This window comes from Nothobranchius furzeri, chromosome 12 (assembly GCF_043380555.1).
Source record: "Nothobranchius furzeri strain GRZ-AD chromosome 12, NfurGRZ-RIMD1, whole genome shotgun sequence".
NCBI classification, from domain to species: domain Eukaryota; kingdom Metazoa; phylum Chordata; class Actinopteri; order Cyprinodontiformes; family Nothobranchiidae; genus Nothobranchius; species Nothobranchius furzeri.
In genome coordinates, this window is record NC_091752.1 from 28630704 (window position 1) to 28657495 (window position 26792).

Genomic DNA, 26792 nt, shown 5'->3' on the forward strand with positions numbered 1-26792 from the left:
GTATGATTGTCTTCCACAAAATGTTAGACAATATAATGCAAGGGGGAAAAACACATTCAAAGCAAACATAATACTGCAACATTATGTATCCTTCAGTATCACTTGATTAAATCATACAGATACTTACACAGGCCCTTTATTCTAAATCGAGAGCTTAAGAACAAAAACAAAAAAATACAGCTCAGTTGCACACTCATGCAGCAATATTCCTCAAACATCTCCTTTAAGAGATCTTAAACCATGATCATTTACATGCTTCCCCACAAAAAAGTAAAAAACGTACCATTCAGTGATTCCACAGAAACTATTGAAAGTCTACATTCACGCTGCAGAGGCACATGTGGCTTCAGCTAAGTAAACACCAACATTTCCCTGATGTTTCAAGCAGCTGAGAATCAGCCAATAGTTTGGTTCAAAGTCTTTGTTCTGTAGCTGTACTTAAGGCACTTTGTTGCTTTATTAATTTATGCATCACCGTCTTTTGAGTGAGCCAAACAGGAAGATGATTAAAGTTTTAATAAATGACAGATTAATTTTAAATGTTCTCTGTGAATATTCGTCACAGCTGTAAGTGATGTGATATTTAGAAAAATTTTATAACCGTTTACTCAGTTTAGCAATGAATAAAAAAAAAAGTGGCAAACAACTGAATGTGCATCATAAAACCTCCTGATGAAAGATCTAGGACACCCACATGAATTCTCCTGGAGGAGAATGGTTGTAAATAGAAATAGAAATGTATTATATTCCAGAGCACATTAAAAAAGGAACAATCTGTCGCTGCATCATGATATAAAGCCAAATTTGTGAATCTGTGCTTTTATTTAGATGACTGCACTCAGTTCCATTGTCAACGTTGCAGTCTCGGCATCATCGACGCTGAACGTGAAGGACGATGGGCGTAACAGAATAAAAACAAAATGGAAGCATGAGAGGAAACGTGGTGGGTCCATAGGTTGTGATGACTTCTTCACCTGGGTATAGGAGGAAGAGGAGGGGCGCCTCTCTCCTTTTTACCAGGACCTGAAAAAGAAAAACAAGCCAAATGAGTCATTCAGATGGGATATATTTTCATCCACTAGGTGGCACTGTGGTAAAACAGAATAATTGCCTCAGTTTTTTTTTTTTTTTTTTTTTTTTTTTTTTAGATGTGCATGAATTGCAGACACTTTTTCATATCAATGAGCAGGAAAGTTTGGATGAGAACTGAAAACTGCTGTATTGTTAGTTCCTATTTTAGAGTGAGATAATATATATTTGTGCATGACTCACCTTTGCTGTCTGTCTTGGCCATCTTGCTGGGGTAAGTCTTCTGGAAGGGCGTGTATGGCTCAGGAGGAGGAAGGTCCGACACCGGGTGAAAAATGAACCGATACTCCCACTCATCTATCCGAGGAAAGACACCACGGTTAAAGTGGTTTTGTCACCATCGGACTGACTAATCTCACAGGATGTGACAGAATATAAATGAAGGTACATGCAGAAGTACAGGAAGTTAGATCAAAAATGGTCTGTTTTTCCTGTCACTTCCTGTCCTTGCTTTCTTCCAAACTAAACTTACATCCTTGCTTGAGAGGACAAAACAACAGGAATGGAGGTCGGTGGGTTTTTCTGACTTAGCTGAGCCATGTGGTAAAAACAACACCGAGGTATCTTCAGCAGACAATCAGAGTACAGTCTGAAAAAGGCACTGAGCTAGCCTCCCACGCATGGATAAACAATCAGCTAATAGTCATTAGTAGCATATCTTTTTTTAACCTTTCAGTCCTGACCAGTGATGAGGATGAACGGCGTTACTAAAAAAATGTTTTTTTCAGTAATGAGTAATCTAATTATGTCTTCTTTAATCATAATGCGGTTTCCGTTACTGATAAGAAAATGTGTGCATTGCTAATTCAGCAGCGTGGAGTGTTGAAGCGGTCATCAGCTGATATGGGACTAAAGAGATGGATGTTTTTGTCCAAGAGCATCACGGCCCGTGAAGAACGAGGAAGACGTGATGAAGTCTACAGCTGCAGACCCGCAGATTCGCTGCTGCAGGCGTGAGTCTGCAGCTGTGCCCTTCTTGGCGTGACAGCAGGATGTCCTGAAGGTCCGCTCACACGTTCGCTGCTCAGACATCACGATCTACTACCTTCCTAGATCATCCAGCTGTGACCTGTTTCTGATCAGTTCTTTAGTCCCGCTGTAACACTGATGCATCAGTCTCAGACGTCATGGAGCTCAGGTGTTATTAGAACTACTCGTGTGTTTTTACCAGCCAGCTTCAGCTCTTCTGTGTTTGGGTCTGACCCAAGTTAGTAAATTTAAGTCCTCCATCAGATTTGTGCCTCTTTTAATGTCATTTTAAAGGATTTTATTTGTTTATTTAACCGTTACTAGATTACCAGCAACAGAAATGCTACTAAAACACACAATTATGTAAAGCTGGAAAAATTTGAATACTGTGCAAAATTACATTTATTTCAGTAATTTAACTAGACCGAGAGACCATTTAAAGGCTCAGGAACCTTTACAGGTGTTTCTATTTGAAATTATAAATTTTAGCTGATTAGTGTATTGTTAAATATCACACAGTGACATTTAAATAGTCTAGATTTGTGTAATGTTCCTGTTTGTAGTTACTCATGTTAAGTGCCCATTTATTTCAATTATTCAGTTTTATAGAAAAAACATTTGGACAAACATTTTATTACGTTCCAGTCATTAGTCGTTTATATTTCAGTATTGTAGTAATTTATTGTACATTAGGTAAGTTTAAGAGGGGAACCCATTTTTCTTGCATTCTTAAATGGAAAAAAGTTACAAAATAGTTATTTTTCTTGGTAATTAGTTACTTTTATAATCTTGTAACTCGGTAAGTAACGGAGTTACTTTTTTGACAAAATAATCAGTAACTATAACCAATGACTTTTCTGAAGTTACGTTCTCAACACTGCTCCTGACTAAAACCCGGTTCACACTGAGCATTTTTCACCTGTTGCAAATAGACTAGAATAGACTTTATTGATCCCACAGTGGGGAAATCCAATTGTTACAGCAGCACCAACACTTAAGAGAAAGGGCATTCCATGCCACTGTGAGGACTCTAGAGAGGTGGCACACTGTACAGCTCAAGATTTCAGTGAGCTAAACTTCACGAAGTCTTGCTCTAGCAGGACAAGCTAACGTCATGAGTGCACTTGACCAAACGCGTACAAGAAAACAGTGCCACCATTAACACTTCTATTATTAGACTCTGAACCGAACCCAAGAGAGGAGTGGGCCACATGTTCTTGCTTGTAGCCTCTACTGTTGCTAATGCTACTCTTGCATTGCTTTGGCGCTCGATTTTTGAGTCACTCTTTGGAAGTTTTTTCGTCGGTCGACGGCAGACCAGAGTCATGGGGTTTCTGACCCTGCTTAAAGACCAATGGAGGCTGAATTTGATCGCTGGGCTGGCCACAGAGCTGCAAATCACCTCATGTTCACCATTTTTTATCATGACTCTGTTCACAAGAGATTTGTCTAGGATGGCTGAAACAAGCACAAGTAACCTGAGCTTAAAGAAACAGTTTGCTAAATTCCTCTGGTACCTTGTGTTTGGTTGTGGTGAGAGTTTTGGAAACCGTTCCCCATGGGTGCTGAAGGAGGTGGAGGACCTCCCGTCCCTGGCCTGTCTGGAGGCAGGGGAGGTCTACCACCAGGCCCACCACGAGAAGGCTCTGGGCCTGGTCGACCAACAGGAGAAGGTGCTGTTGATGACCTGATGCTGCCGCCGCCCATATTACGGCCTGACGGGGGTGGAGGAGGAAGAGGGCCTTTGGGGGAGGGAGAGATATTTATTAGTGTTTTTATGGTACTGAACATAGTTAAAATAGCTTCCTGTATATGTTTTACTGCTTATATACTAAATGAATCCATCATCGATAGAATCAGTCAGGACCAGTTACCTGTGCGCTGAGATGACTGGCTTCTCCCAAAAGCTGGTGGTCTCTCATTTGGTGGTGGAGGGAGAGGTCCAGACCGACCAGGCGGAGGTGCTGGAGCATGGCTGGGGGAGATACTGTATATTTATGGAACTTTAGTTAATAATAAAGAAATCATAGAAAGAAAAACTGACAGTGTTTTATATTTATAACATAATCAAGAAAGCGACGATTTAATTTACAGAGCATAGATGACATGCATGACGTGTTTACCAGTACCTATTGAGCGAGCTGTTTCTTTGTGGTAGACGGGGAGTGTTCGGATCCTCCCCTCCACCTGGGCTGGGTGGGATAGGAGGAGGGCCTGGTCGTCCAGGTGGGAGAGGAGGCACGCCCCCACCTGCTGAGGAGCGACTGGATGAGGAGGGTGAAGGTTTCGAGTTGAAAGACGGGGGTGGAGGGGGCATGTCACGGGGCATCGATGGTCGATGACCCCCCGATGGAGCTGGGGGTGGAGGCGGTCGGTCGTCGGGAAGTGGAGGCCTCCCTCCTGGAGCAGGAGGTAAAGGGGGTCTGCTGTTGTTTGGAGGTGGAGGAGGGGGAGCAGAGAAGCTTGACCGGGACCCAGCAGAACAGCCAACTGGTGGGGGAGGGAGAGCACCGTGTCTCCCTGGGGGAACATTGGGTGGTGGAGGTGCACAGGCAGGGCTTGGTCTGGGTCCTGAGGGGAGTGACGGTGGAGGCGGGCCTGCTCGAGACTGGAAGTTCTGGGGAGGTCTTGGTGTGTTGGGTACAGGAGGAGGGAGTCCTCCGGTTGTGTCTTGTCTGGTTGGGAAATTAGCACGACCCTTAGGAAGTTCGGGGGCGCCACCCCGAGGAGCAGCAGGGCCACCTGGGAGTTTAGGTGGTCCAGTGGGACTGCCTCCTCCAAAAGAGCTGGACCCACCAGAACGGGCTCCTGGTGGGAGAACAGGTCCTCGACTGGGAGCAGAGTCTGGGAAAAAAATAAAATGTAATAAAAAATTTTAGGGGAATTTTTCAGATAAAATTTTTGAAAAACTTAATTTGTATCATTAATTTTATTTTACCACCGTCTCTGCTTGCTGCCGACCTCAACTTTGGCATCCCTCCAGCAAACAGGCCTCCTAAACCAGCAGGAGACCCACCACCAAAACCACCTCCTCCTCCACCACCACCACCTCCTCCTCCTCCACCTCCTCCTCCTCCACCTCCTCCTCCTCCACCACCTCCTTTTGGCTCTGAAAGAAAACTAAATTAAAAATAATAATCTGGACATTGGCCGTTTCTCAATACTCGAGGACACTAGTACATTCTTGTGTACTAGACAAGTACGCTCTCAGCAAGGGCACCGGAAAGTACAATCTACCGAGTACGGAAGAACGAGGACAGCATTTGCAACAAGCGCTGCTTTTTTCTAGCTACAGTTAAAACAACCGGACATAAAAATAAAATATCTAGTTATTTTATTAAATAACAATGAAAACATAATATTTGTATTATATTAGGTCCACTTTGATCAAAACTGATAAAATACCAGTATCTTCCACTGTTAAATGAATAAAAAAATTTCATTTTCATCAAAACGGAGCTACGCTGCTTTTATTTTGATAGTGGCTTAGCTAATTAGCATTTTGAGGGATCATGACAAGCAAAACCCAAATGCAAACAGCAAATTTTACAGGTTACACGCAATTATTTACAATAACAAACAGCGTAACATTTCTTTATTAGTATTTCTGATATAAAACACTAGTTCTTAGATTTCTCCTCTGATATTTGGAGTATAACAGTTTGTGACGCAATGCATCATGGGATACTTTCCTGTCCCAAGTCAGCTGAAGGATGCATCCTTGATACAACTGGTGTAGCAAGAACAAATCCGGTAACTTTGAGTGAACTTGCCATGATGCATACTTAGGATTGGAACAGTACTTGGGCCATCGTTGATGACGTTTACCCAGGACGCATGTACACAAGTTCTGAAGAGTATGCATATTGAGAAACGGCCATTCTCTGAACTATCAATGCACAGCTATACCACATTTCATCCACATTAAGGCCTGGACCAATAACATTCTTTGGTCTACTCAACAACTGGACACAAGTTGAACAAATCCCGACTTACTTTCCAAAGAGGGCCCACTGCGGTCATTTGTAACGGTTTTCTTTAGTCTAGAGCCTTTACAAATATCAGACAAAAGAGCATTCCTTCCCTGCTGCTCGTTACGATTGAGTGTTGGTTTCTCCGTGTTTGCCTGAAAGATGACAAGACAAACAAGAAAAATACAACTTTGGCAGATGCTTCATTACTATAGTTTGCAAAGTTAAAGCCAGACTGGGATTTAGTTTCAGGCCGTCTGACTTTGGAGAAAGACTGGATGTAGACGGACAGAATGACTTACTTGAGAGAAGGTGGGAGGAGGGGGAGGCCCTGGGGGTGGTGGGGGAGGCGGGGCTGGCATCTTCCGCTCTTCGTTTCACTCTATCGTCACTGGCTGACGTACCCTGAAGGAAAAACCACACACATATTGTACTAAATAAAAGTGGGGTTTTAGATTCTCCCCAAACTGGAGGTTAGGGTTCCACAGTGCTGCTGGGCAACAAAAACTAATTCAGTGTGCTGGAGGGACTGGGCCATTCCAGACGGTTGGTATAGGAGGACTCAGTTATAGGCATCTTACTTTGGAGCTCTCTGGTACAAAATCCCCCCAAAAACCAGAGTGACACAATTTGTGAATGTAGCAAGTAAATATCCTAAGTATTTAGTATTTGTTTTCCATCCACCGCAACAAGATTTTATAAAACAACTCTGCGATTCCCAGGGTGCCCTTTACTGACACGTCTTGGTACTTTGTGCTATAAAAGCACCTTTCTATCTGTACCTGTTATTAAGTACATCCAATTCACAATAACATCTTACAGCTTAAAAACATTGCCATGTTGCACTCTTTGTTCTCCGGATCTGACTTTGAAATGATGATCCATGAGTTTATTGCTTTATGTTTGGACAACTGCGGTAGTCTTTTTACGTGTGTAAGTCCGTAAAGACATGGTACGCCTACAGATGATGCAAAGCTGCTGCCCAGCTCATTCCTCAGACCAGTAGAAGATCCCACATCACGCCGGTACTTTAGGTTCAGGGTAAACTTTATGATCCTTGTCCTTGCATTTAAGGCCTTGCATGGACTAGAACCAGAGTATGTTGAAGACCTTCTCATTTGGTATTAACCCTCTTGTCTCCTGAGCTCTACAAACCTTCCACCTTCTGGTTATCCCTTGTTCTTAATTTAAGAGAGGGGACCACGCTTCCCAGGTCGTCAATCCTGCTTTCAAACGCACTTCCTTGGTGAAGGATTTCATGAAAGGACTGAAAACTTGTTTTTATAGGGTTTTGGTTAGCCTCTCGTTTCCGTTTTTACTGTTTCAGCTGTTTTAACGACTTTTCAACTTTGAGGATTTATTGTGTTTTTATTGATTATATGCTGTTGTGGTATAGTAGTTAGATGAATGTGTATGCGTGGTGCAAGACGATGGTGCCATAATAAAGTCCAAAAATAAACAAAGATTAATCCAAACTTGGTAGCTGAAAGTTCCAGTGGGATATGCCAATCCATTTATTGCCACAGACACTTGAAATACTGATAAAACAGTAGATTATTGACATACGGATAAAACAGTAGATTATTGATACAAACAGGAAAAAAAAAAACGTGTGCCTGTGCACCACACCTGCACACTGATTGTTCACCTTTTAACCTTTTTTCTCTCCCTAGAGCTACTCTGAGCTCCCTCTATAGGAAATGGCTCCACCATATGTTGTTTTACCTCTGGTCTTCTATTGTTGGTACGGTACCCTTATGTGAAGCGATCTGTAAATTTATTTTCTGTGAAGGGTGGTATATAAATAAAGGTCAACTTTGGCTGAATTTATGAAGAACAAGACCTGATAAAGTCTGAGTCAAACTGCTGCATTCATTTGCCTGAACCGCTTCAGTTTTCATAAGTAAAAATAGCTTTCGGTCACAAGTTAATTTCCTTCCCTTAAATATGTTTGGATGCCACATTTAGGAAGGTGTTGAGATGAGGTGAGACTGGCACAAACCACAGCTCATATGTCGGCTTTTCATTTAAATGCAAAAATCCAAATAATAATGAAGACACTGAATATGGTGGGATAATTTTCTGGTAATTAGTTCAAAGTAGTTCACATTAAGGTCACACTTGAGCGATAACTCCCTATTCCTAAAACCCTAAACTAACAGAATAGATCTGTTCTTGTTAGGAAACCAATATTAAAAAAAGCTAAATATGGAATGCTAAGAAATTTAAGACAAACTGTCTTTTTCTTTAAAGAGGTTTTTCTGCCAGTAGAAAGTATGTTCCTGAGAAAAAGTCATAAATATTTACCATCATATAGATTGTGGATAGCTTCCAGAATGGACTTTGTTTAGCGAAACAGTTTACATCCATTAATTAATTCATGGCTAATCCAAGTGCAGCTAGGACCAAAGTGGGTTGCTGCTAATGCTGCAAGATTCAAGCAAATCATCATGTTGCAATATTTATTTTTGGCTATTTCAATGACAGTTTATGTTGCAATTAACCCACCCCTTTTTCTGATCACTTTAAAATCACATGATCGATTTATGATCCCATTATCGGATCAGAGCTTCTCTAATATTTATGATATTGTGTACAGCCTTAACTGTAAACTTCACTGAAAAAACATTTTTAATAATTATTTCTGATTACAATCACTGCGTTTTTCGTGCAGTCTGAACATGATTACGTTCATCTCCTGCATTAGCTTCTGAAAGAAAATAGATGGTGAAACTCTAGGATCTGAAAAGTTTGGCAGATCTACGTCACACTGTTACTTAAAGGTATGGCAGAGGACGTTTCAAGAAAGAATAGCCCTCTCCACGTTTCGGACAAAATTTGCATGAGAAAGAATGCCCAGTTATCCTCATGCCTGCTCTGTTTACAATTAGCTGCCGGCCTTGCAGCAAATCTTCTCTAGCAGTATCTGAAATGAATTTCTCCAAATAGCACGCCGAAATTTTGCTTACTTGTCGAGTAGTAAAACGGCGACAGAGGCATCTTTGAAGAGCCCAACCTTTGCGTTGCGCTTGCACAAGAAGCGAAAAGTACCCAGCAATGAGGACGTACGACAACGGCCTTGTGTGAATGATTCACAGTTATGCAGACCAATGGTTCAGATGATCCACCTGGAAGAAAAAGATTCTCTGCTTCACCTTTAACATTCATGGACTCACCCATCTTGACTCGCAACGGGGAAGACCGTTGTTGGTTTAGCATCCAGGAAACAGCAGAGAACATCTCAACTAGTAGAAGCTAACCATTAGCATTAGAAACTCCACCACACAGCAGAACCTCTTCAGGTTGTGTTATTGTAGAGATAAAACAATGTTACAAAGCTATCAGCGAGTGGTAGTCACACTGCTGTTAGCCAATCAGAGGGGAGATATCCAATTATCAGGAAATAACTTGCAGCAGAGTGCGAAACAGCTAGGATGAGAATCATCTCCTCTAAATCCGAGACCATGGTCTTGAATTGAAAAAGAGTAGAACGCTTTCTACGGGTCAGGTCCTGCCCCAAGTGGAGGAGTTCAGTATCTCAGGGTCTTGTTCACAAGTGAGGGAAAGATGGAGCATGAGATCAACAGGAGGATTGGAGCTGCGTCTGCAGTGATGCAGGTGTTGTACCGATCTGTTGTGGTGAAGAGCTGAGCTGGAAGACAAATCTCTTGATTCATCGGTCGATCTACGTTCCAACCCTCACCTATGGTCATGAGCTTTGGGTAGTGACCGAAAGAACAAGATCGTGGATACAAGCGGTCGGAATGATTTTTATCTGCAGTGTGGCTGGGCTCTCCCTTTGAGATAGGGTGAGAAGCTTGGTCATCCAGAAGGGGATTCGAGTAGATCCACTGCTCCTCCACGTCGAGAGGAGCCAGTTGAGGTGGCTCGAGCATCTAGTTAGGATGCCTCCTGGATGCCCCGCTGGTGAGGTTTTCCAGGCACGTCCAACAGAGAGACCTAAAGAAGACCCAGGACACACTAGTGGGTGTCCTGGGTCACCAGTATTATTACCTATTAATTCCCTTTTTAAACTTCAATAACACTCAGCAGCCCTATGAAGTTATCCTAAGGATTAATACTTTTTGAAAACACTCGACTCTTTGTGGTCTTGCACAGAACCAGCATTGTGAAAACATTAATGAGAACAATGCAACAATAAACATTTCTGCTCTAACTCATCGCCTCATCACTTGTGATGAAACACTGGGTAGTCTAAAAATATAAACCAGTGAAATCTGCCCCGTGCATTATTTAACCTGCTATTAATAACATAAAGAATTATATAACAGTACATTTTTGACTCTGACTAACACATGCTGACACCAAAGACGCTCTGGTGTACCTCACGCAAATACTCACACAAATCTGCCTCACTCTTCAGTTCATCCTCGAGGGGCCTTTTACTTCCTTTATGCTGCGACAAACAGGAAGTCACCACGCAGCTCCAGCACCGCAGCCATCCGGTTGCCAGAATGATGATGATGGCTACATTGCAGCTATGCATCAATAAACATGCACTCATGGGCTTTCTCGCTCTGCGTAACCCCTGCTGTTTTGGCTTGTTTACCACCTTTCTCTCTTCCTCGTTAGACAAAATGATGACATTTCAAAACTGTTTTCTAATCTTCTGTCTTTTTTAAAACATTTCTTGAAAATCTAAAGTCATCCTTGCTGCACAGTTTGTCATCTTTACCAACTTCCTTAAAACACAATTAAGATCAACTTCTTCTACTCAACCCACATAATGCACAAAAGAAGCCCTAAACTTATAAGAAATCTAAGTATTAGTTCTTGCTTTTGTTCAACATGTTTTTGTCAGCTACAGGGAAGGACCTTTTTACACATAATCCCTGAAAAAAATAATAATACATTCCTAATTCCAAAAATTAAGTTCAAACGTAACCTGGAGAGATTTCCACTCCATCCAGGGTCACCTAGAGACAAACTACTTGCACACACTTACACTTGCTACCTTTTTATCGACCAATCAACCTAACATGTATGGTGTTGGTCTGCAGAAGGAAATGGGGTTGCCCGGAGTAATCCCACACATGGACTGGGAGTGCAAGCCAACACCACACAGAACCAACACAGCTGGATGAACTTGCAACCTTGCTGCTTAAAGAAAACTATGCTACTAAGTGCCCCACCATGCAGCTTCTGATTGCAATGGCATTGCTGAACATAGTGTCAAAATCATCAACCGTACTTTTTCCTGACTCATCTAGTAGCCTGAATCTTCTACAGCAGGTGTGAACATCAAGGGCATCCATCAAAATAGGCAAATATAATATTTACATGCAGAATGTGAATGAACTTGAAATGTAAAAGCATTTTTCATTGTATTAAAGTGGCAGTGTGTCCTGCCACTAGGGGACAGTACATACATACATTTCAGGGTAGCTTTGCACCATATCGCTGTGACTGTCACTAGTTTAAAAAACATTATGGTAAATGTTACCTGTGGAGCAGAAAACATGTGACCTCACCATGACTACTCAGACTTTGATGGTCCTTAAGTTAATAACATCAAGAGAATACAATGCAGGTTGTAGTTTTCTGCTGCTGTACTTTCTGGATCTGCTCAGGGTCCTGCGTCTTTTTCGATTCTGTTCTTTCACATATGTTTTGGAAAGGATTTAGCAATTTTGTTATTAAATTCATGTTTCTTACGGCCTAAATGTTTTTGAATGTGGTAACATAACTTCCGTAAGTCATCTAGTGTGACATCATCGACAGGCGCAGGACCCCGAATTGGCCATAAGGAAACACGGTGTCTAATGTGGCATCCCCCAAAGACTGTAATCCCGCACTCTTTGTATTCTAGACCCAGTTTTTATGGTTATATGTTACAAAGCTGCCAATATTTTTCAACGACCGGACATAATTTAATTGACTTTCAGCAACATTTCGATGGATATTTCCATAGATTAAAAGGTAAAAATACACATTGTCACTTTTAAAATGTTCATTGTAGTAAAATGAATGCAGCATTAGTAACTAACATTATTGCACAGATTTACAAAATCAGCTAACTTTTTGATTATTTTGGATATTAACTATTAACATTTGTATCAGTTTAAAATGAGGGCTGAGTGTTGGTAAAATGTATTTACTGGATTACATATCAACTCAGGCCTTTGGAGGTTGTTTCCTCTTCCTGTCGGTGTGGTTTTTCTACTCAACTGTTAAACAACATTTTGGATAAGGAGCTTGGGAATTTCAAATTGACATAGGAAAAAAAAAATGTGCTTTAGGTAACTTTTCACTTTATAATAAAAGTTTCCGGAACCCACTGCAACTAAGATAACGTCACAAGTTAATGTTAATCCCAGCCAGTGTAAATAAGAACCAGATAGCCATCTGCATGATTTGGATCTTGCTGCAGAAATCACCCTGCACACTTTAAAAATCACACTTTTTCAAAACAACAAACCCCAAAAATGTAAAAAGCCAAATTTTAGCAGGACAGATCTTCATTTTGCTGCAGAACATGAAAAGCTAAATGGGCCTGTGTACATAACTGCTGAAATAACATGTACATTTGTGTCCCAGTCCTTGATGAGGTTTTATTTTTGAACAAAACTGAGAAGAAAAAATTTACAACCTTGTTGGAAACTCGTGCTAAACTTGAAGAAGACGGCAGGCCATTAGAGGAAGAATAAAGGCTGTTAAAGTTAACTCAAATGTGTGGTTGATATTAATTTTAATATGACTCAGTGGCATTCACAGCTTTGCTCAAGATGCTGAGGGTAACACCTCGACTCATTTCCTGTAACAGCCAAGAAGCGACACTGACAGCACATGAAAGACCGGCAGTTTGGGAACAAGTGTGTGTGTGTGTGTGTGTGTGTGTGTGTGTGTGTGTGTGTGTGTGTGTGTGTGTGTGTGTGTGTGTGTGTGTGTGTGTGTGTGTGTGTGTGTGTGTGTGTGTGTGTGTGTGTGCCAAAAGGACTGGTGGTGGAAACCCCCTCGATGCTTTAATACAGGTTACAGTTGGTCATCAACATGTATTACCTCAGTGTGTAAGCTTCATGTTGACTTGCAAATGATCCTAAAGCGAATGCAAAATCTTCTGCTTTGAAAAAAGAAGTTGGCATGTTGAAATTCAACAGGAAATAAACAACTTCTCTCTACATCTCACTAATATTAGTAAAACATTTACAATGGCTCCTCTGACAAAAAGAGAAGAGAGGCAGAGGAGGAAATATGAGCAGATTAAAGGCTGTGCGTCCGTTGAAGAGACACACTCGTTATGGGCCACATGTGTTTCCATTTATAAACGCAGTAAAAAGGCTTCTTAACTCTGCCAAAGCCTCCTGTTCTCTATGAACTGAGAGCTACACCCTTCTGAAGAAGTAAAAGCTTCATTTAAATGTGAATAACAGCTTGAGTACACCACGCTGATGAAAACTCTACATAGAGTCACATTTTAGGACAATCAGGAGTTACCCCTACTTCACACTGGAAGCATCAGCGGCACTGCACAGCAGCGGAACGTCACTGCTTCATATAGTCTATGGGGGGATTAAAACCAGCCGCAACGCGTCCCAGAAGCGTCTTCCCACACTGTTAAAGACAGGATCAGGTTCTATTTTAGTCGTGGGCCGCTTCTGGGACACGACAATTTCTGCAAACGTAGAGCTAGACAGGAAATCACACACAGTTTCAGTGTAAAACCCGCAGTGATTTTCTACATAAAAGACTACTGCAGCGATGTGATTTCATATCTATGTAGATTACATTGGCAATACAAGTGACTGATGGCTTATTTATTTCCAGCATCATTCCAGAAGTGCAGCAGTGTGTTTTTCATAGCTTTAATCCTGCAGTGGAGAGGAACAACATCACATACGGCATCAGTGATATCAAACGGAATTTCCTTGTTTTTGGATAAACAGCGGATGGTATCTCGAGTGATTTTGGGATCTCATGAGTTGAGCGAGAAGGGTGGCATTAGTCTTGAGGGACTTTGCGATCTTGTGAGTCCAGCGAGGAGCATGGCTGAGATTCTCCCGGTGTGTACTGGCATGCAGTGAAAACCGCAAGTAAACCATTCCGCTCCGAAGTGTGAAGTAGGGTCACACGTTAACAGACAGAAGAAACAAGTTAGTAATACAACTGATTAACTCTTAACCATTCCTCTCTGCTGTGCGGCCCAGAATCCCAAAACCAACCCCGTAGAAAACTGACGCGTGCGTGGACCAAAACTGACATCTGAAATAATGGTCGATCGCTACATTAACAACTTGTCATTTTCAGCAAATGCCTTTGTATTTTCCATGATTCTTCAGATGTGTTTTTTTTTAATTAAAAGTGATTCTAATATATCAATCAAGAACTGTATGAGCCCCCGAAAAATAAAAAAAGCAATAGCTACTTTTGGGGTGTATTGACTTAAAGTTGGAAAAGCATTACCAAGTACAGCCTCACTAAAAAAATCATCAACAAGGCAAAACATGTTGGACTCTTATTTTTCTACAGTGAGAAAACCAGAGGGAGGAAAACTGTCAAACTGCAAAAACAGAACAGTTTTTGCCATTCATTTATAAAATTATTTAGAAAAACTTTAAAATAATCTGCACAAAAATCCACAGAAGCTTTTAGAAGACTCGGGGGAAAACACTTGTGTAAACAAACGATAAGCAACCTCAACACACCTTATCAAACTCTACACTCTAACAACACACACAAGCCTGTCTTCACCTGAGACAAAGAGCTGAAATTCTGTGAGAAATGTTTATGAATTCTAAGAAAAAGTACATTTAGACACCGACTGCAGTCCAGTGCAGTAATAAATGTATCACGAGTGGTGCAGAAACAGTGCTGAGTGGCTAAGCTAACATCCTGTGGTGTGTACTTGTGAACTTGTTCACACACACACACACACACACAACCACACACACACACACACACACACACACACACACACACACACACACACACACACACACACACACACACACACACACACACACACACACACACACACACACACACCTCAGTAGAAACAGATGTGGTTCAAAAGCAGTGTACTCAGACATTGCTTTGGGAAAAGAATTTTAACTTCCAACGTTGTCAGTGTGAATTTATCTGGTTGTGAAAGTCAGATGACAGTTTAAGCAAACAGAAATTTGCAATGCAAGCTATTCCTATTTCTGGCTTGCTGTTTTAACCAGTGACTTTTTCTTTTCCTAATGCTGCAAATTATTGTTTTTGTAAAACTCAGTCAGACTGAGAATTTTTCCCGTCTGAGGAAAAAAATGATATGATCAAAGTGAAAGCAAAAATCCATTTGGATGTGGAATACAAAAATAAATAAACAACAAGGCAGAACTCTGAGTTTGAACTTAGGAACCACACTAGAAGTCCTGTAAAATACAGAAATGAACTGATGAAAAAAAAATAAAGAAAACAAATTTCCAGCAGATTATCATGAATCATAACAGGGATTGTGTCTGACTTGAGCTTAAAAGGCTTGAAAGACAAAACCATTTTAAGGGTTTTCTATAACCATGATGAGAATTAGGTGCATTTATAACCAACCAACAATGTTAAATAGGTCAAATACATAGTTTCTCTATTCCTGGTTCTTTGCTTCTTACATTTAACCAATCAGTGAACATTTGCATCATGTGGACCAATCAGACTACAGCCACGTCACAAAGTGGTCCCATCATGAAAAGCTCACAGTGCTTCACAACATTTTTAAATCCTGCAACTGGTTTAAAAATAGGAAAGCTGGGAGGCATCCAATGGGATCTGGTCTCAGTTTGAAAGCTTCTTAGGAAACCAGAGACCAGGATGTGATCCAGATTCAACTCACTGAAGCAACTGGATGAGTTCAAGAACAACAGCAGACATTTGTGGACTCATAACATCTCATTGTTCTGCAGGAGTACAATCCTAAACACACGTCCAATGCTGCCAAAAAGCCTTGAAGACAAAAAGGAGTCTTTATTGACATAAAAGATTCCATGACCAACAAAGTCAGGGAATAAAACCTGAACTAGAAAAAGAATTACCAGGGAAGACTTTCCAAACACAGTCCTAAATTTGAATTTCCACTTCATAAGTTCTATTGCTTTTGCAGATTTGGACCCTGGTGTCTGCGTCTCTCATACAGCTCAGAAACTTGGCACGTAAATGTAATATCCATTCAATGACTAAAGCGCAGCGGCTGCAGAGCAAATTACGTTTAACTGTTTATCCAATGCAAGGCTGGCTTATGTAAGCTTAAACGCTCCAAGTTAGAGCAAGTGCATCAAAACCGGTCCGAGCTAAATTAGCTGTTGAGTCCATCCTGACACCACCTTCTTTTGTAGTGTCTTTCCTGTGTGAAGATTAATTACTGCATATATCTAAAGACCTGAAAACATCCCCAATCTATTGCAATGTAAAAAGGAAAAAATAACATCTCAACAAACCCGTCTTATTGCACGCAGAAACAATGAGGTGGGAAATGTGAGCCTACTTACTCAATCTGTGTCCATAGAAGAATTAGCAGCAGGTTCAGAAGACAGTAGAAGAAGCACCTAAAGTCATTCCTCATAAAACGGCAAAACCTGAGCAGCCACATACAGCTGACAACCAACAAAAGCACCAAATTAGCAGCATCTAAATGTCTCTGAAAACATCACTTATGGACATAAGTGCTTGATTCCTCTTTCTCATCACACATCATTTATATACGGCACACACCACTTCCTCCTTTTCAGTTCCCCACCTGCTGGAGGGGGGAGGGTAGTGAAGTCTCAACTGAAGCCAACAGGAAGGTTGGAAACAAAACCACCATATATTTGATACGCTGCAATTCCTTTATGCAGGAAATTATTCAAAAGCGGTGTGTCTGATGCGTTGGCCCACTGGCCACTAAGATGAGTTTCTATCCTTTAAATGAATTAAATGGAGCATAACCGATTTTTGCATCCAACAGCAACAAAAATGCATCTGCATGTAGTTTTTTTTCTCTTAAATTACTATTAAAACATGGGTTTGTAAATTAGTGACAAATACCATCAAAAAAGGCTCTCAATAATCGCAAACCGACAAATTTCTGTTTAAAATAGAAAATAACTCGAATCAACCACAAATCTATATTATATCACAATTTATTCTTTTTTAAGCCTAAATTTGACAGCAATTATGTATTTCTGACACTGTTAAGCTTATTTAACCAAACTGTTGTCACAGCAGCATATTTGTTACTACAACCTGACATTTCTCCACAAATCAGTCACACTTCACACTTTAGCTGCACACAGCAGCTTCTGTAGCTGCTGCATGCCAAGTTGGACAGAATCCGCCTGAATGCAGACCATTGATCATTCTTTGGTTTATCAGAGAAAACAGAGATTCTATTTAGCTGAAAGTATACAGATACCAGCTGAAAATGCTGCTGGAAAAAAAGGGTATAGCACAGCTCTACATCAGTCACTTCCTGTGCTCTCAGTGTCACACTTCCTGCTTCGCAACAGTCAGAGGCCTTCTGCCAAGTCTCCATTGCCCGTGTAACCGCCCGCTTCAGCAGCAGAGCAGCTCTTTAAATGGATACCTTGACTTTCATTCTGACACTCCAGTTGTTTTGTCTCAAACACAATCAGATCTCCAGTTAGGGGGAAACAATAAAAACATCCTGAGCTGATTTTTGAGTCCTGCATATAAAAGGTCCAGCATGTCCTGTGTTGCATCTGGCTAATGCATCAAAAAATTATGTGAGAAAGAGGAAAATCAACACCTTCAAACAAGAAATAAACGTGTCCCTAGAACTGATAGTAACTGTGGGAATAAAACGTATCTACAAAATTTTCTTAGAACGTATTTTTTATTTTTATTTTTTGCTGACCTGCAGTTCTCCTTTCTTTTTCTGCAACAGACCCAGAATCAGTTAAGAGTTGTTTTTATACAAAATCAGGCTGCAATATTGTGCAGCATCAGCAATTCAGGATGCAACAACATCAAATGCTAATAAAAAGACTAAACCTTATTTAGTGTACAGCTCCTAAGAGAATATTATAGTATGTTGTTTCTGCAGACCAAAAGCACAATGTAAACTTTATTCCTGGTAGAGTTTAAGAAGAACATTGATCTCAATTATTCTCAGATTTGGTTTTCTGCATAAATTCAATATTAGAGATGAACAAAGTCACCGAGACTTCACCAGTTTATTTTGATTCGAGTTTTTTTTTTTTTTTTTACCCGGAGCTGAGAAGCTGCAGAAGCGTGAGAGACCAGATTCATACCAACAGCCTCGTATCGGGTGTAAAGTTAGCTCCTACTCTCCAACCAAAAGCACCAGAAAACCAATTATCAGCTAAATCCACAAGTAAAACATTTAGTATTAGTCTTATTGACCACATCTCAGCTACACTCCTTTATTGTTGGCACCAGCATGGTCTCAGCTAGTTGGTAGTCTACGAGCAAAAACATCTGCAATCTCAGATGGCGCATTTCTGAGTGACTTTCACTGGTTTTTTCTTCTTTTTTAATTCATTCAAATTTTATGAAATAAACACAAGCAAATACAATGCAAAAACACATTGAAAAAAAACATTTGAATGAAAAGGAGCAGACAGAAGAAAAATCTTATAATTTCTGCCTCTTTTTACAAAGAAAATTATGTGTAAAACATACACAATATAATCTCATTCCCTTTCTAATTTTTATATATAGTCATTGACATTTTAATTTACCTTTTCATAATTACTTAATACATTTGATTTTATACATTTTTTAAATATAGTAAGTGAGTTTGATTCTATAATTTCTCTGTTAAGGGCATTCCACAATCTTACACCATTTACAGAAATATGACATTCCTTGATTTTGGTTCTGAATTTAGGTTTTTTAAAGACATCAGACCCTTTTAACACGTACCCACTTATACTCTCTTATGAATTATTTTCTGGATTTTAGTTGGTAAATTACTCGTATTCGCTCTGTACATTATTTGCAAAATTTTCCACTCTACCAAGTCAGGAAATTTCAGTATTTTATATCTAATGAATAATTGATTAGTGTGATCTCTATAGTTACTGTTATTAATGATCCTCAATGCTCTTTTTTGTAAAATGAACAATGGTTGTGTAAACGTTTTGCATGTGGCTCCCCAAATTTCTAAACAATAAATTAAATATGGTTCAATCAGTGAGTAATACAACGTTACTAACCGAGACCAGTTTAGTAGAAACTTGACTCTATATAATACTGCTCTGGCTTTGGCAACTTCCCCCTTTATATAACTTATATGTGATTTCCAAGTGAGACTCTCATCAAACATGACTCCAGGAAATGTGGTTTCTTTTACTCTTTGAATTTCCATTCCCTCTATCGTTAAAGATACATCACAGCTTCTTTTGTTGTTAAAGAGTATAAAGTTTGTTTTGTTCAGGTTCAATGACAGTCTAATTATATCAAACCATTTTTTTTTACTTTAATCAGTTCACTGTTTATTACTTGAGTTACTTTATGTGTATTTAATCCTGAATAAAACAATGTGGTGTCGTCTGCAAATAAAACTGGACCATGTAGATGAGATACATTTAAAAGGTCATTAATAAACAATATGAACAGTTTAGGTCCGAGGACCGACCCTTGTGGCACTCCACAATGAATATCTTTCAGGTCAGATCTGGCATCATTTATTTGAACAAACTGTTTCCTACTGTCTAAATAACCATTAACCCATTGATGAGCCACACCTCTTATTCCATATCGATGTAATTTAAGAAGTAACCTTGAATGATCAATGACATCAAATGCCTTCTTCAAGTCAATAAAAACACTAATGAAATAGTTTTTATTGTCTATTGCTGATGATATTTTATCTACTAAATCCATTAGTTGCTCAGCTAGTAGGTAGTCTATGAGCAAAAACATCTGCAATCTCAGATGGCGCATTTCTGAGGGACTTTCACTGGTTTTCTCCCACAATCTACAATCACAAACGTTGGATTAACTGACCTGAGGAATGAGTGTCCTACAACAGCCTTGCAACCAGCTCAGGGTACAGAAACAACAAACACACATGGTGGATTTGAGGTGAGCAGCCAATGCAAGAGTCCACCAGGGAGCAGCAACATCAAATAAACGAGTCTTAATTAGACTTTTAAGTGGCGGTTCAGATCTTTTGGGCTTGTGTGGAAAAGTTATGAACATTAACAACTTGCCTGTTCTAGATTACTCTTTGAATGACATTTTGTCAAATTTAAAGTGGGAGCAACACCATGGCTGGAGGCTCATTTCAACCAGACATCCTGTTAGAAAAATAGCTGGAAAAAAGGCGTCGCCTGGAGGAGTTGACGTTACCCGTGTTTTATGCACCAACCCTTAGTTTGAGGAAGGATGGAGACGATACAGATTCTGGCCAATTGCAATTTTAAAACGGCACCAAAACCGAGCTATGGCAATAATCGAGCTAATGCTAATACCTAAACCACAATGAGAGACTTAATACTAATTTGCATGTTCATTAGAAAATGGGATTACTGAATGAAGCTTGTTTGGCTCTGACGGTAGGTGACGAGATGCACCCTACTGCATCACCCAAATAGTTAAACACCAGCAGGAGTGAAGCTGAAGGAGTAAAAGCAGGATGGGAAAATAGCTGAAGAAGTGGACACATCCACAATGCTGCAGCACAGTGCATTTACAATACTCTACTGTTTGATGGTGCTACATTGTGGTGATGATATCATCAGAAGACCGCTTCTGTGGTCTCGTCACTTCCAGAATGGGAAGTGCCTAAGCCGGTCCTAACTCAGCTAAATTGGGATATCCTTTACATTCAGAACAGTTTGGTTTATTACCCATTTTATCAGAGTGCCAGCAGTAGTCCAGCTTGGTTTGACCTCTGCCAGACTAAGGTGTTTACATAGATTTTAAAAGTCCATCTTCAGTAAACTAGATATTAGTGTGTCCACAAACCAGGTGAAATGTTCTATCTGTTGCTGCTGTTTGCAAATGAAGCAGTTGTAAATCCCCACAGATCTCACTGACCAATCAGATTCAAGCCAATCGTACTAAACATCAACTGATTCGGAACAGCGGCTGATTTTGTTAAAGCACATTTGTAATTTAAGCCTGAGTGGATTGATGAGTCAAAATGGTGTCAAAGCCTAACTGGGTTGCTGCCAACTGAAACAAGCAAAGACTGTGGCGGCTTTTTCAAACCATCACATCTCTGTCAAGTCTGTATTAAAACATATTTCCTTTTAATTCAGTAGTCATTTTTAAGATAGCATTTTCAACAGGAACTTCTACCAGAGTAACGATGTAATTTAACTTTTAAAAATATAGAAGGATTTAGAAAACTGGTGTAAATTAGTTAGAAATTTTGGACGTTAGTGGTGTTTAATAACAACAAACCACTTTGATCTTGGACCAATTCAGAAAAACCATTAGCTCATCAGTCTGGTCTTAGATATTGTCCGTTTCTACAAACTGAGGCTGTTCAAAGCACTTAACTCAGTCGCTGCCAGCCATTTCCTGATCAGTAAAGGCCTTCGCTGCCAGCGTTTCTCACAGTTTTTTTCAGTTTTCTTTAAGAGTCACAGAACGTTGCACGCTAGGATGATGTCGACGCCAAAACAACCAAAACAAAGCAGAGACTCACCTCTTACATCAGGAAGAATCCGCGCGTTTCGAGCATTATCCGTTCTTTCATAATCCATTGTCGAACTGTGACTGGCAGAAGCTTTTCACTTTTTTTACAGCAGTGGCCCAAAACGATCTCCTAACACATGTTTTTTCTGCTTCCTGATCACGTGACGTATGCGGATGAAGATCGGCTTTAGAGCTGAGATGTTTGTTCTCACGGATTTTAGTCGTCACTGGCAGTGAACGGTTGGATTTTAAATGATGACTTTAGTCATCAATGGCAGTGAATGAGTTAATATTTCTAACATTCTCCAGACACCCCAAACTAAACAAATGTAAACAGGTTTACTCCTCTCTACAGCTGACATGAAGGGGGAAAGCTTCACATACAAGGATTCACCTCTACTCATACAGTGAACATTTAAAGAGCTTCTGAATTGGTTTTAATTTCAGACTCCAGGAGTCGCCATACGTCACATGGACATCAGCGCAGCTTTCCTCCAAGCAAATCCTTCATTTTAAAAGCTTTGCAGCGTGTATCGAAGGGCACCGACAGTGGGACATCAGGGCAAACACAAACAGAAAACGCTGGATTGCAGGATGAGTTCTAATAAAATCGCAGAAGCTGCACTTCCTGATTGCATGAATAATTGATTAATGTGGGGCTGGTTACACTAAAAATACTCTGGGCACGTGGTCAAGAGTTCCTGCTTTGGATGGACACTGATGCCACGATCACATGTTTTGCACAAAAAAAATGAAGAACACAGTAACACTATTATTATTGACATGAGCTGAGCAAATACAGGCCTTTTTCCTGGCAAACCAACTCTGATCAAGTTCTGTTTGTGATCCGATTTTGCAAATAAAAAAGCAGCTTCATAGGAAAGAAATATCTCCAGCTTAAATATCTCCAGCTTCTACCTTCACCCCCCCCCCCCCCCCCCCAAAAATAAAACCAGGATAGTCCGACTGTGCTCTGAAGGAATGCCAAGAACTTTGAGCTACAATGACCTAAAACTAGCCCTGTGACAACGCACATGGATCTGAGGAAACATGAGCACATTCACAAAGCTTCTCTTTGTTGTGAAACAAGTAAAACATGGCTGATGAAACCCTGCCACAAACTGATTGCTGTAAGAATAACTGGAATGCCGTCACACATGCCCAATGTTCCCAATGGTTTTCAACCAACCAAGGAACTGGAAACACAATACGTGTTTACAGATACTTCCTTTATTGCTTCACTTAATACTCAAAGCTCATTGTGGTCAGGTCAAATATGTAGCTACAAAATACTGAGGGGAAACCCATCAGCTGTTCTGATTATAGGTTTCCTAACAGCCAGTGCCCATGTTTGGTTTATTTGTGTCACAAAACATTTAACCGAGTTGACTTTGTGAATCTATGTTTTAAAAAAAAGGAAATAGTCAGAGTCAAGATTTTGATGTGATCAGGTCACATGAGGGATGCGGTGCAACTTAGTCCAAAAGTTCCTTTATCAAAAACTTCAGTGCATTGTGAAGTTCATCCATAGGCATGCCAAGCCTCTAGGTGGCAGTAGTTCCCCAAATCTTCAGCATCTTTGCCAAAAAACTGCCTTGGATGTGGAATAACAAGGGGGCGGGCAATAACCATCCCTAATGGCATCCTTCGCCTGTGGTCTTCTAGGTGTGGAACATGAAAGTGAGTGTAAACAAGTCGCTAATGTGATATCAGAGCACATTTGCTGAGGACATTGATGTTGCAGAACCGAAAACTTGGTTATTCACATCCACAAGCAAATGCTGCCAGAATTCGCAAATCTTCACTTTTGTGTAAATTCTTTTGAAAAAAATCATTTTTGGTGTCATTTACCCAGCCTGGCCTGCCAGACTCATCCTCTGTTTAATTCTGCACAGAGGAGTCTGGTAACTCACAGGCAGAGAAGCACATGAGGGGCGGGACTAGCCAGCTCAAAAATAACCAATCAGAAAAAAGACGGAAATGCAGACTGTACCGCGCAATGCTGTAGTTTTTTAGCTGTAGTCAAAAAAAAAGGTGTCTGGCAGCAGCGCAAACGTCTTTTAGTTTTTTTTTTTTAGAAGAAAGGCTTTTAGCGCTTCTACTTGTTGTGGTTTTAAGACATTCAAGTCATTTAGAACAGAGGAAAGAGCTGCAGCGAACTTCGCTTCAGTCGCCATGTTCGACAAACTCGGTGTTATGGTGTGTGATGTACGCTACTCAGCGCTGATTGGCTTGGTTAGAATTAACTTGGTTAGAATTCTCACAGGGTGGGGTATTTTAATAGGAGAGTTCCCAGACCCTTTCTCTGTGCAGAATTAAACAGAGGAGGAGTCTGGCAGGCCAGGCTAGCATTTACCTCGACTTTTTTGAGGATGGCAGACCAAATCGTACCCAGCTACGTGTGTACGGGGTCTTGGTTGACACCCTATCACATCGTTGTCTTACATTCCTTATGCTTTCAGTCTCACGGAAATTTAAAATATCTGGACTCTTTTCAAAATCTCAAGAGTGAAGCCCGGCAACTAATGCAAGGAAACGAAGAACACTGGTGAATGTTTTGAGATTTTTTGGAGACACAGTCATGAGATGCTTTTTGTTGTTGATAAAGCACAACCAACAATGAAACATAACAAGTGTGTTTTAAAGTAGCAACACAGGTTTAGAGAATTAAAGAAAGCAAAATCCACGTCTTTAACTTTTTGTTCATGCATTAATTGTATCGCGTTGTTGCAACGATAACCTTTTGGTTAATCAGTAACGTTCCAAAGAAAGGAATCTGTGTCCAGTACTCATATAATTGGAATTTAGACAGCTAAATGGAATGACAGAGATATTCCACTAATCAATTCCTATCAATACCTCAGAGGATTGAATTTTTTATATAATTTAGTGAGTTTAATTTTTTGTTTTTAATGCAACCATTTATAGCTGATATTTGAAAGATCCTCAAATGATCCAATAAAAAAAGTATCGTCCTATAAAGAGTTTTAACTCAACTGAGTCTAACAATGTCCCTGCTGTAATGTTTTTTAGACAGGTCCTTCATTCATAATCATAATAAATTTGCAGTGGTCTCTAGTAGGAATGAATGTAATGCAAGTCCTACTCTAGGGGAAAAAGCTCCAGTGCACAGAGGATTTAACCAGAGGAGAAAGTGGCTTTAGACAGCAGAATTTAAAGTCTTATTTTCTGATATTTGGACATCTCACTTCTGATAACAGCAACACCACTATGCCGCTGACTCTGCTTACCAACGTTGATGATTTATCTCCACAAAGAACACACGCCTGGAGGAATTCTGCTGTGTGGTGAAGTAGATAATGCTAACAGTTAGCTTCTAATAGCAGCTGCTGTTTCCTGGGTGCTAAACTAACAACAGCTTTCCCTGTCGCGAGTCAACATGAGTGAGTCCATGAATGTTAAGTGACAGTGTGATGTCACACTATCAGGCATCTCTGAACCGAGCGTTTTTCCATCTATTTTCTATCGGAAGCTAATGCGGGAAATAGGGGTAGAAGACAATTTTTGCATTCAGCCTGTATGAAACACTCAGAGTGGTCATTTTTAAAAATAAGTAAAAACTGGTTTCTCAGTGAACCTGCTCTTTATACGTGTGTGAAAAGGGTATTCGACTTGTCATTTTCCTATAATTATCAATTAGAATCCCTCTGATCAGCATACCACTGTCACTTGAGAATATTTTGTGGTTAGACACAAAACCTCAAGACTTTTTAATGTCCAGTTGAGGCTTAAATGTTCAATAGGTGGCAAAAAAGAATAAATAAATAAATAAATAAATAAATAAGAGAAGGGGAAGCAGAAATACAGAACTCATGGCTGCAAAACATCAGTTCACTCTGTTCAACTTTTCTTCAGTCTACAGGAACATCTAGCAAACACAAATATAAAACCGTTCCAGTTGAGGTGTCAGGTTCCCACCAAATCTAGCCTGGCCAGCCATGCCCATGCTTCCTTATCGTCCTTCATGTAGAATAGGCAGAGGGTGAGTCTGGCAGGCCAGGCTACACCAAATCAGCCTTGTTTATTTTAACTATACCTTATTTATTATTGTTCTGTAATCATTATAGATTGTTGCTCTGGTGAGGTTGTCTATAAATATGTAAGGTTTTATTCTACCACAAAGACAAAGTCACTTATGACATAACACACCTGTCTTTATTTAAAGTGGTGTGATGCAGAGAACATCTCATTGGATGCAGGACATCTGTTTTCCTATTTGATGCCACATCACCCATGAAGAGTTTACTTCTAATCAACTATAATGCATTAGCATCTTTCACATCCACCGCCAGCAGAAAGGAGAAGTTTGATACCACCAATTATAAGTGATCTTACAAGCCATACCAGCTGCAGAGGCTTCAAACTGGGTTAAAATATAAACAAACCAGCAAGCAGACCTGCTAAAATAATACTCTGCAGATATTCTGGCAATGAGAAAAAGCTCCCATTCATCTATTATGCGATTCGTTTAAATTCAGCTCTTTAAGACAACAAAATAAAAGCATAAACTTGAGTCATACGCAGCAAAAAGTGTCCTTTACACATGTGTACCCGGTGCATTTTTTAGCTGTTTTCAGGGGGGCGCGCGCGCGTGCGTGTGTAAAGCTGAAATATGTCACATTTGCAGCTCACAACTCAAAACACATGCTTGACCATTCGTGACGAGCCTCATCCTCCTAAACATGATTCGAGTTAAAATAGGGGGGAAATGGTCTTTTGTTTAAATCACATTTTATGGGGAAGAAAATGGCCCACTGTTACCAAAGCCGCTGCCATATCACGGTGAACGTCTAACCGACCAAATTCTTCTTAAGTCGGTGAAATAAACAAGCCATTACTGCTGGAATCATTCCCAGCTGCTTTCAAGAACTTGTCAAGAACTTGTTTCAGCTTTTTAACCCCCAACAGGACTCTCATGGTTTCCGCTTCACGGGAACTACTTTCCCACAGCCGACAACAAAACCAACACTAGACCAAAAGTAAATGAAACGTTTGTTAGCGTACCTCGGAGAGTAAGGAATGCAGTTAAGAGCCAAAAAGATGTCCCATCGACCGTCAATATCCTGCGGTTCGTGATGAAGAGCTGCGCAGCCAATCCTGAAGTCTACAGAGCAGAAGCAGAGAAGGCGGTCTCAC

At 40.3% G+C, this 26792-nt stretch overlaps 1 protein-coding gene across 4 annotated transcripts; it reads right to left on the bottom strand.

Moving 5' to 3' along the window:
* Nucleotides 1–239: 239 nt before the first annotated feature.
* Nucleotides 240–26792, bottom strand: wipf1b (WAS/WASL interacting protein family, member 1b). Of its 4 annotated transcripts, none has more exons than XM_015944731.3 (9): nucleotides 26661–26792; nucleotides 6332–6434; nucleotides 6055–6184; nucleotides 4997–5167; nucleotides 4188–4902; nucleotides 3933–4033; nucleotides 3576–3800; nucleotides 1273–1386; nucleotides 240–1023 (listed from the first exon to the last, which is right to left on the bottom strand). In XM_015944731.3, exons 2-9 carry the CDS (start codon nucleotides 6389–6391, stop codon nucleotides 971–973), a joined length of 1569 nt encoding a protein of 522 aa, XP_015800217.3. In that variant the 5' UTR covers nucleotides 6392–6434; nucleotides 26661–26792; the 3' UTR covers nucleotides 240–970. The 4 variants fall into 4 exon arrangements, with proteins under 4 accessions (XP_015800217.3, XP_015800214.3, XP_015800216.3 ...); XM_015944728.3 differs by having other exon boundaries at nucleotides 3933–4045; XM_015944730.3 differs by lacking the exon at nucleotides 26661–26792 and adding an exon at nucleotides 16511–16646 and having other exon boundaries at nucleotides 3933–4045.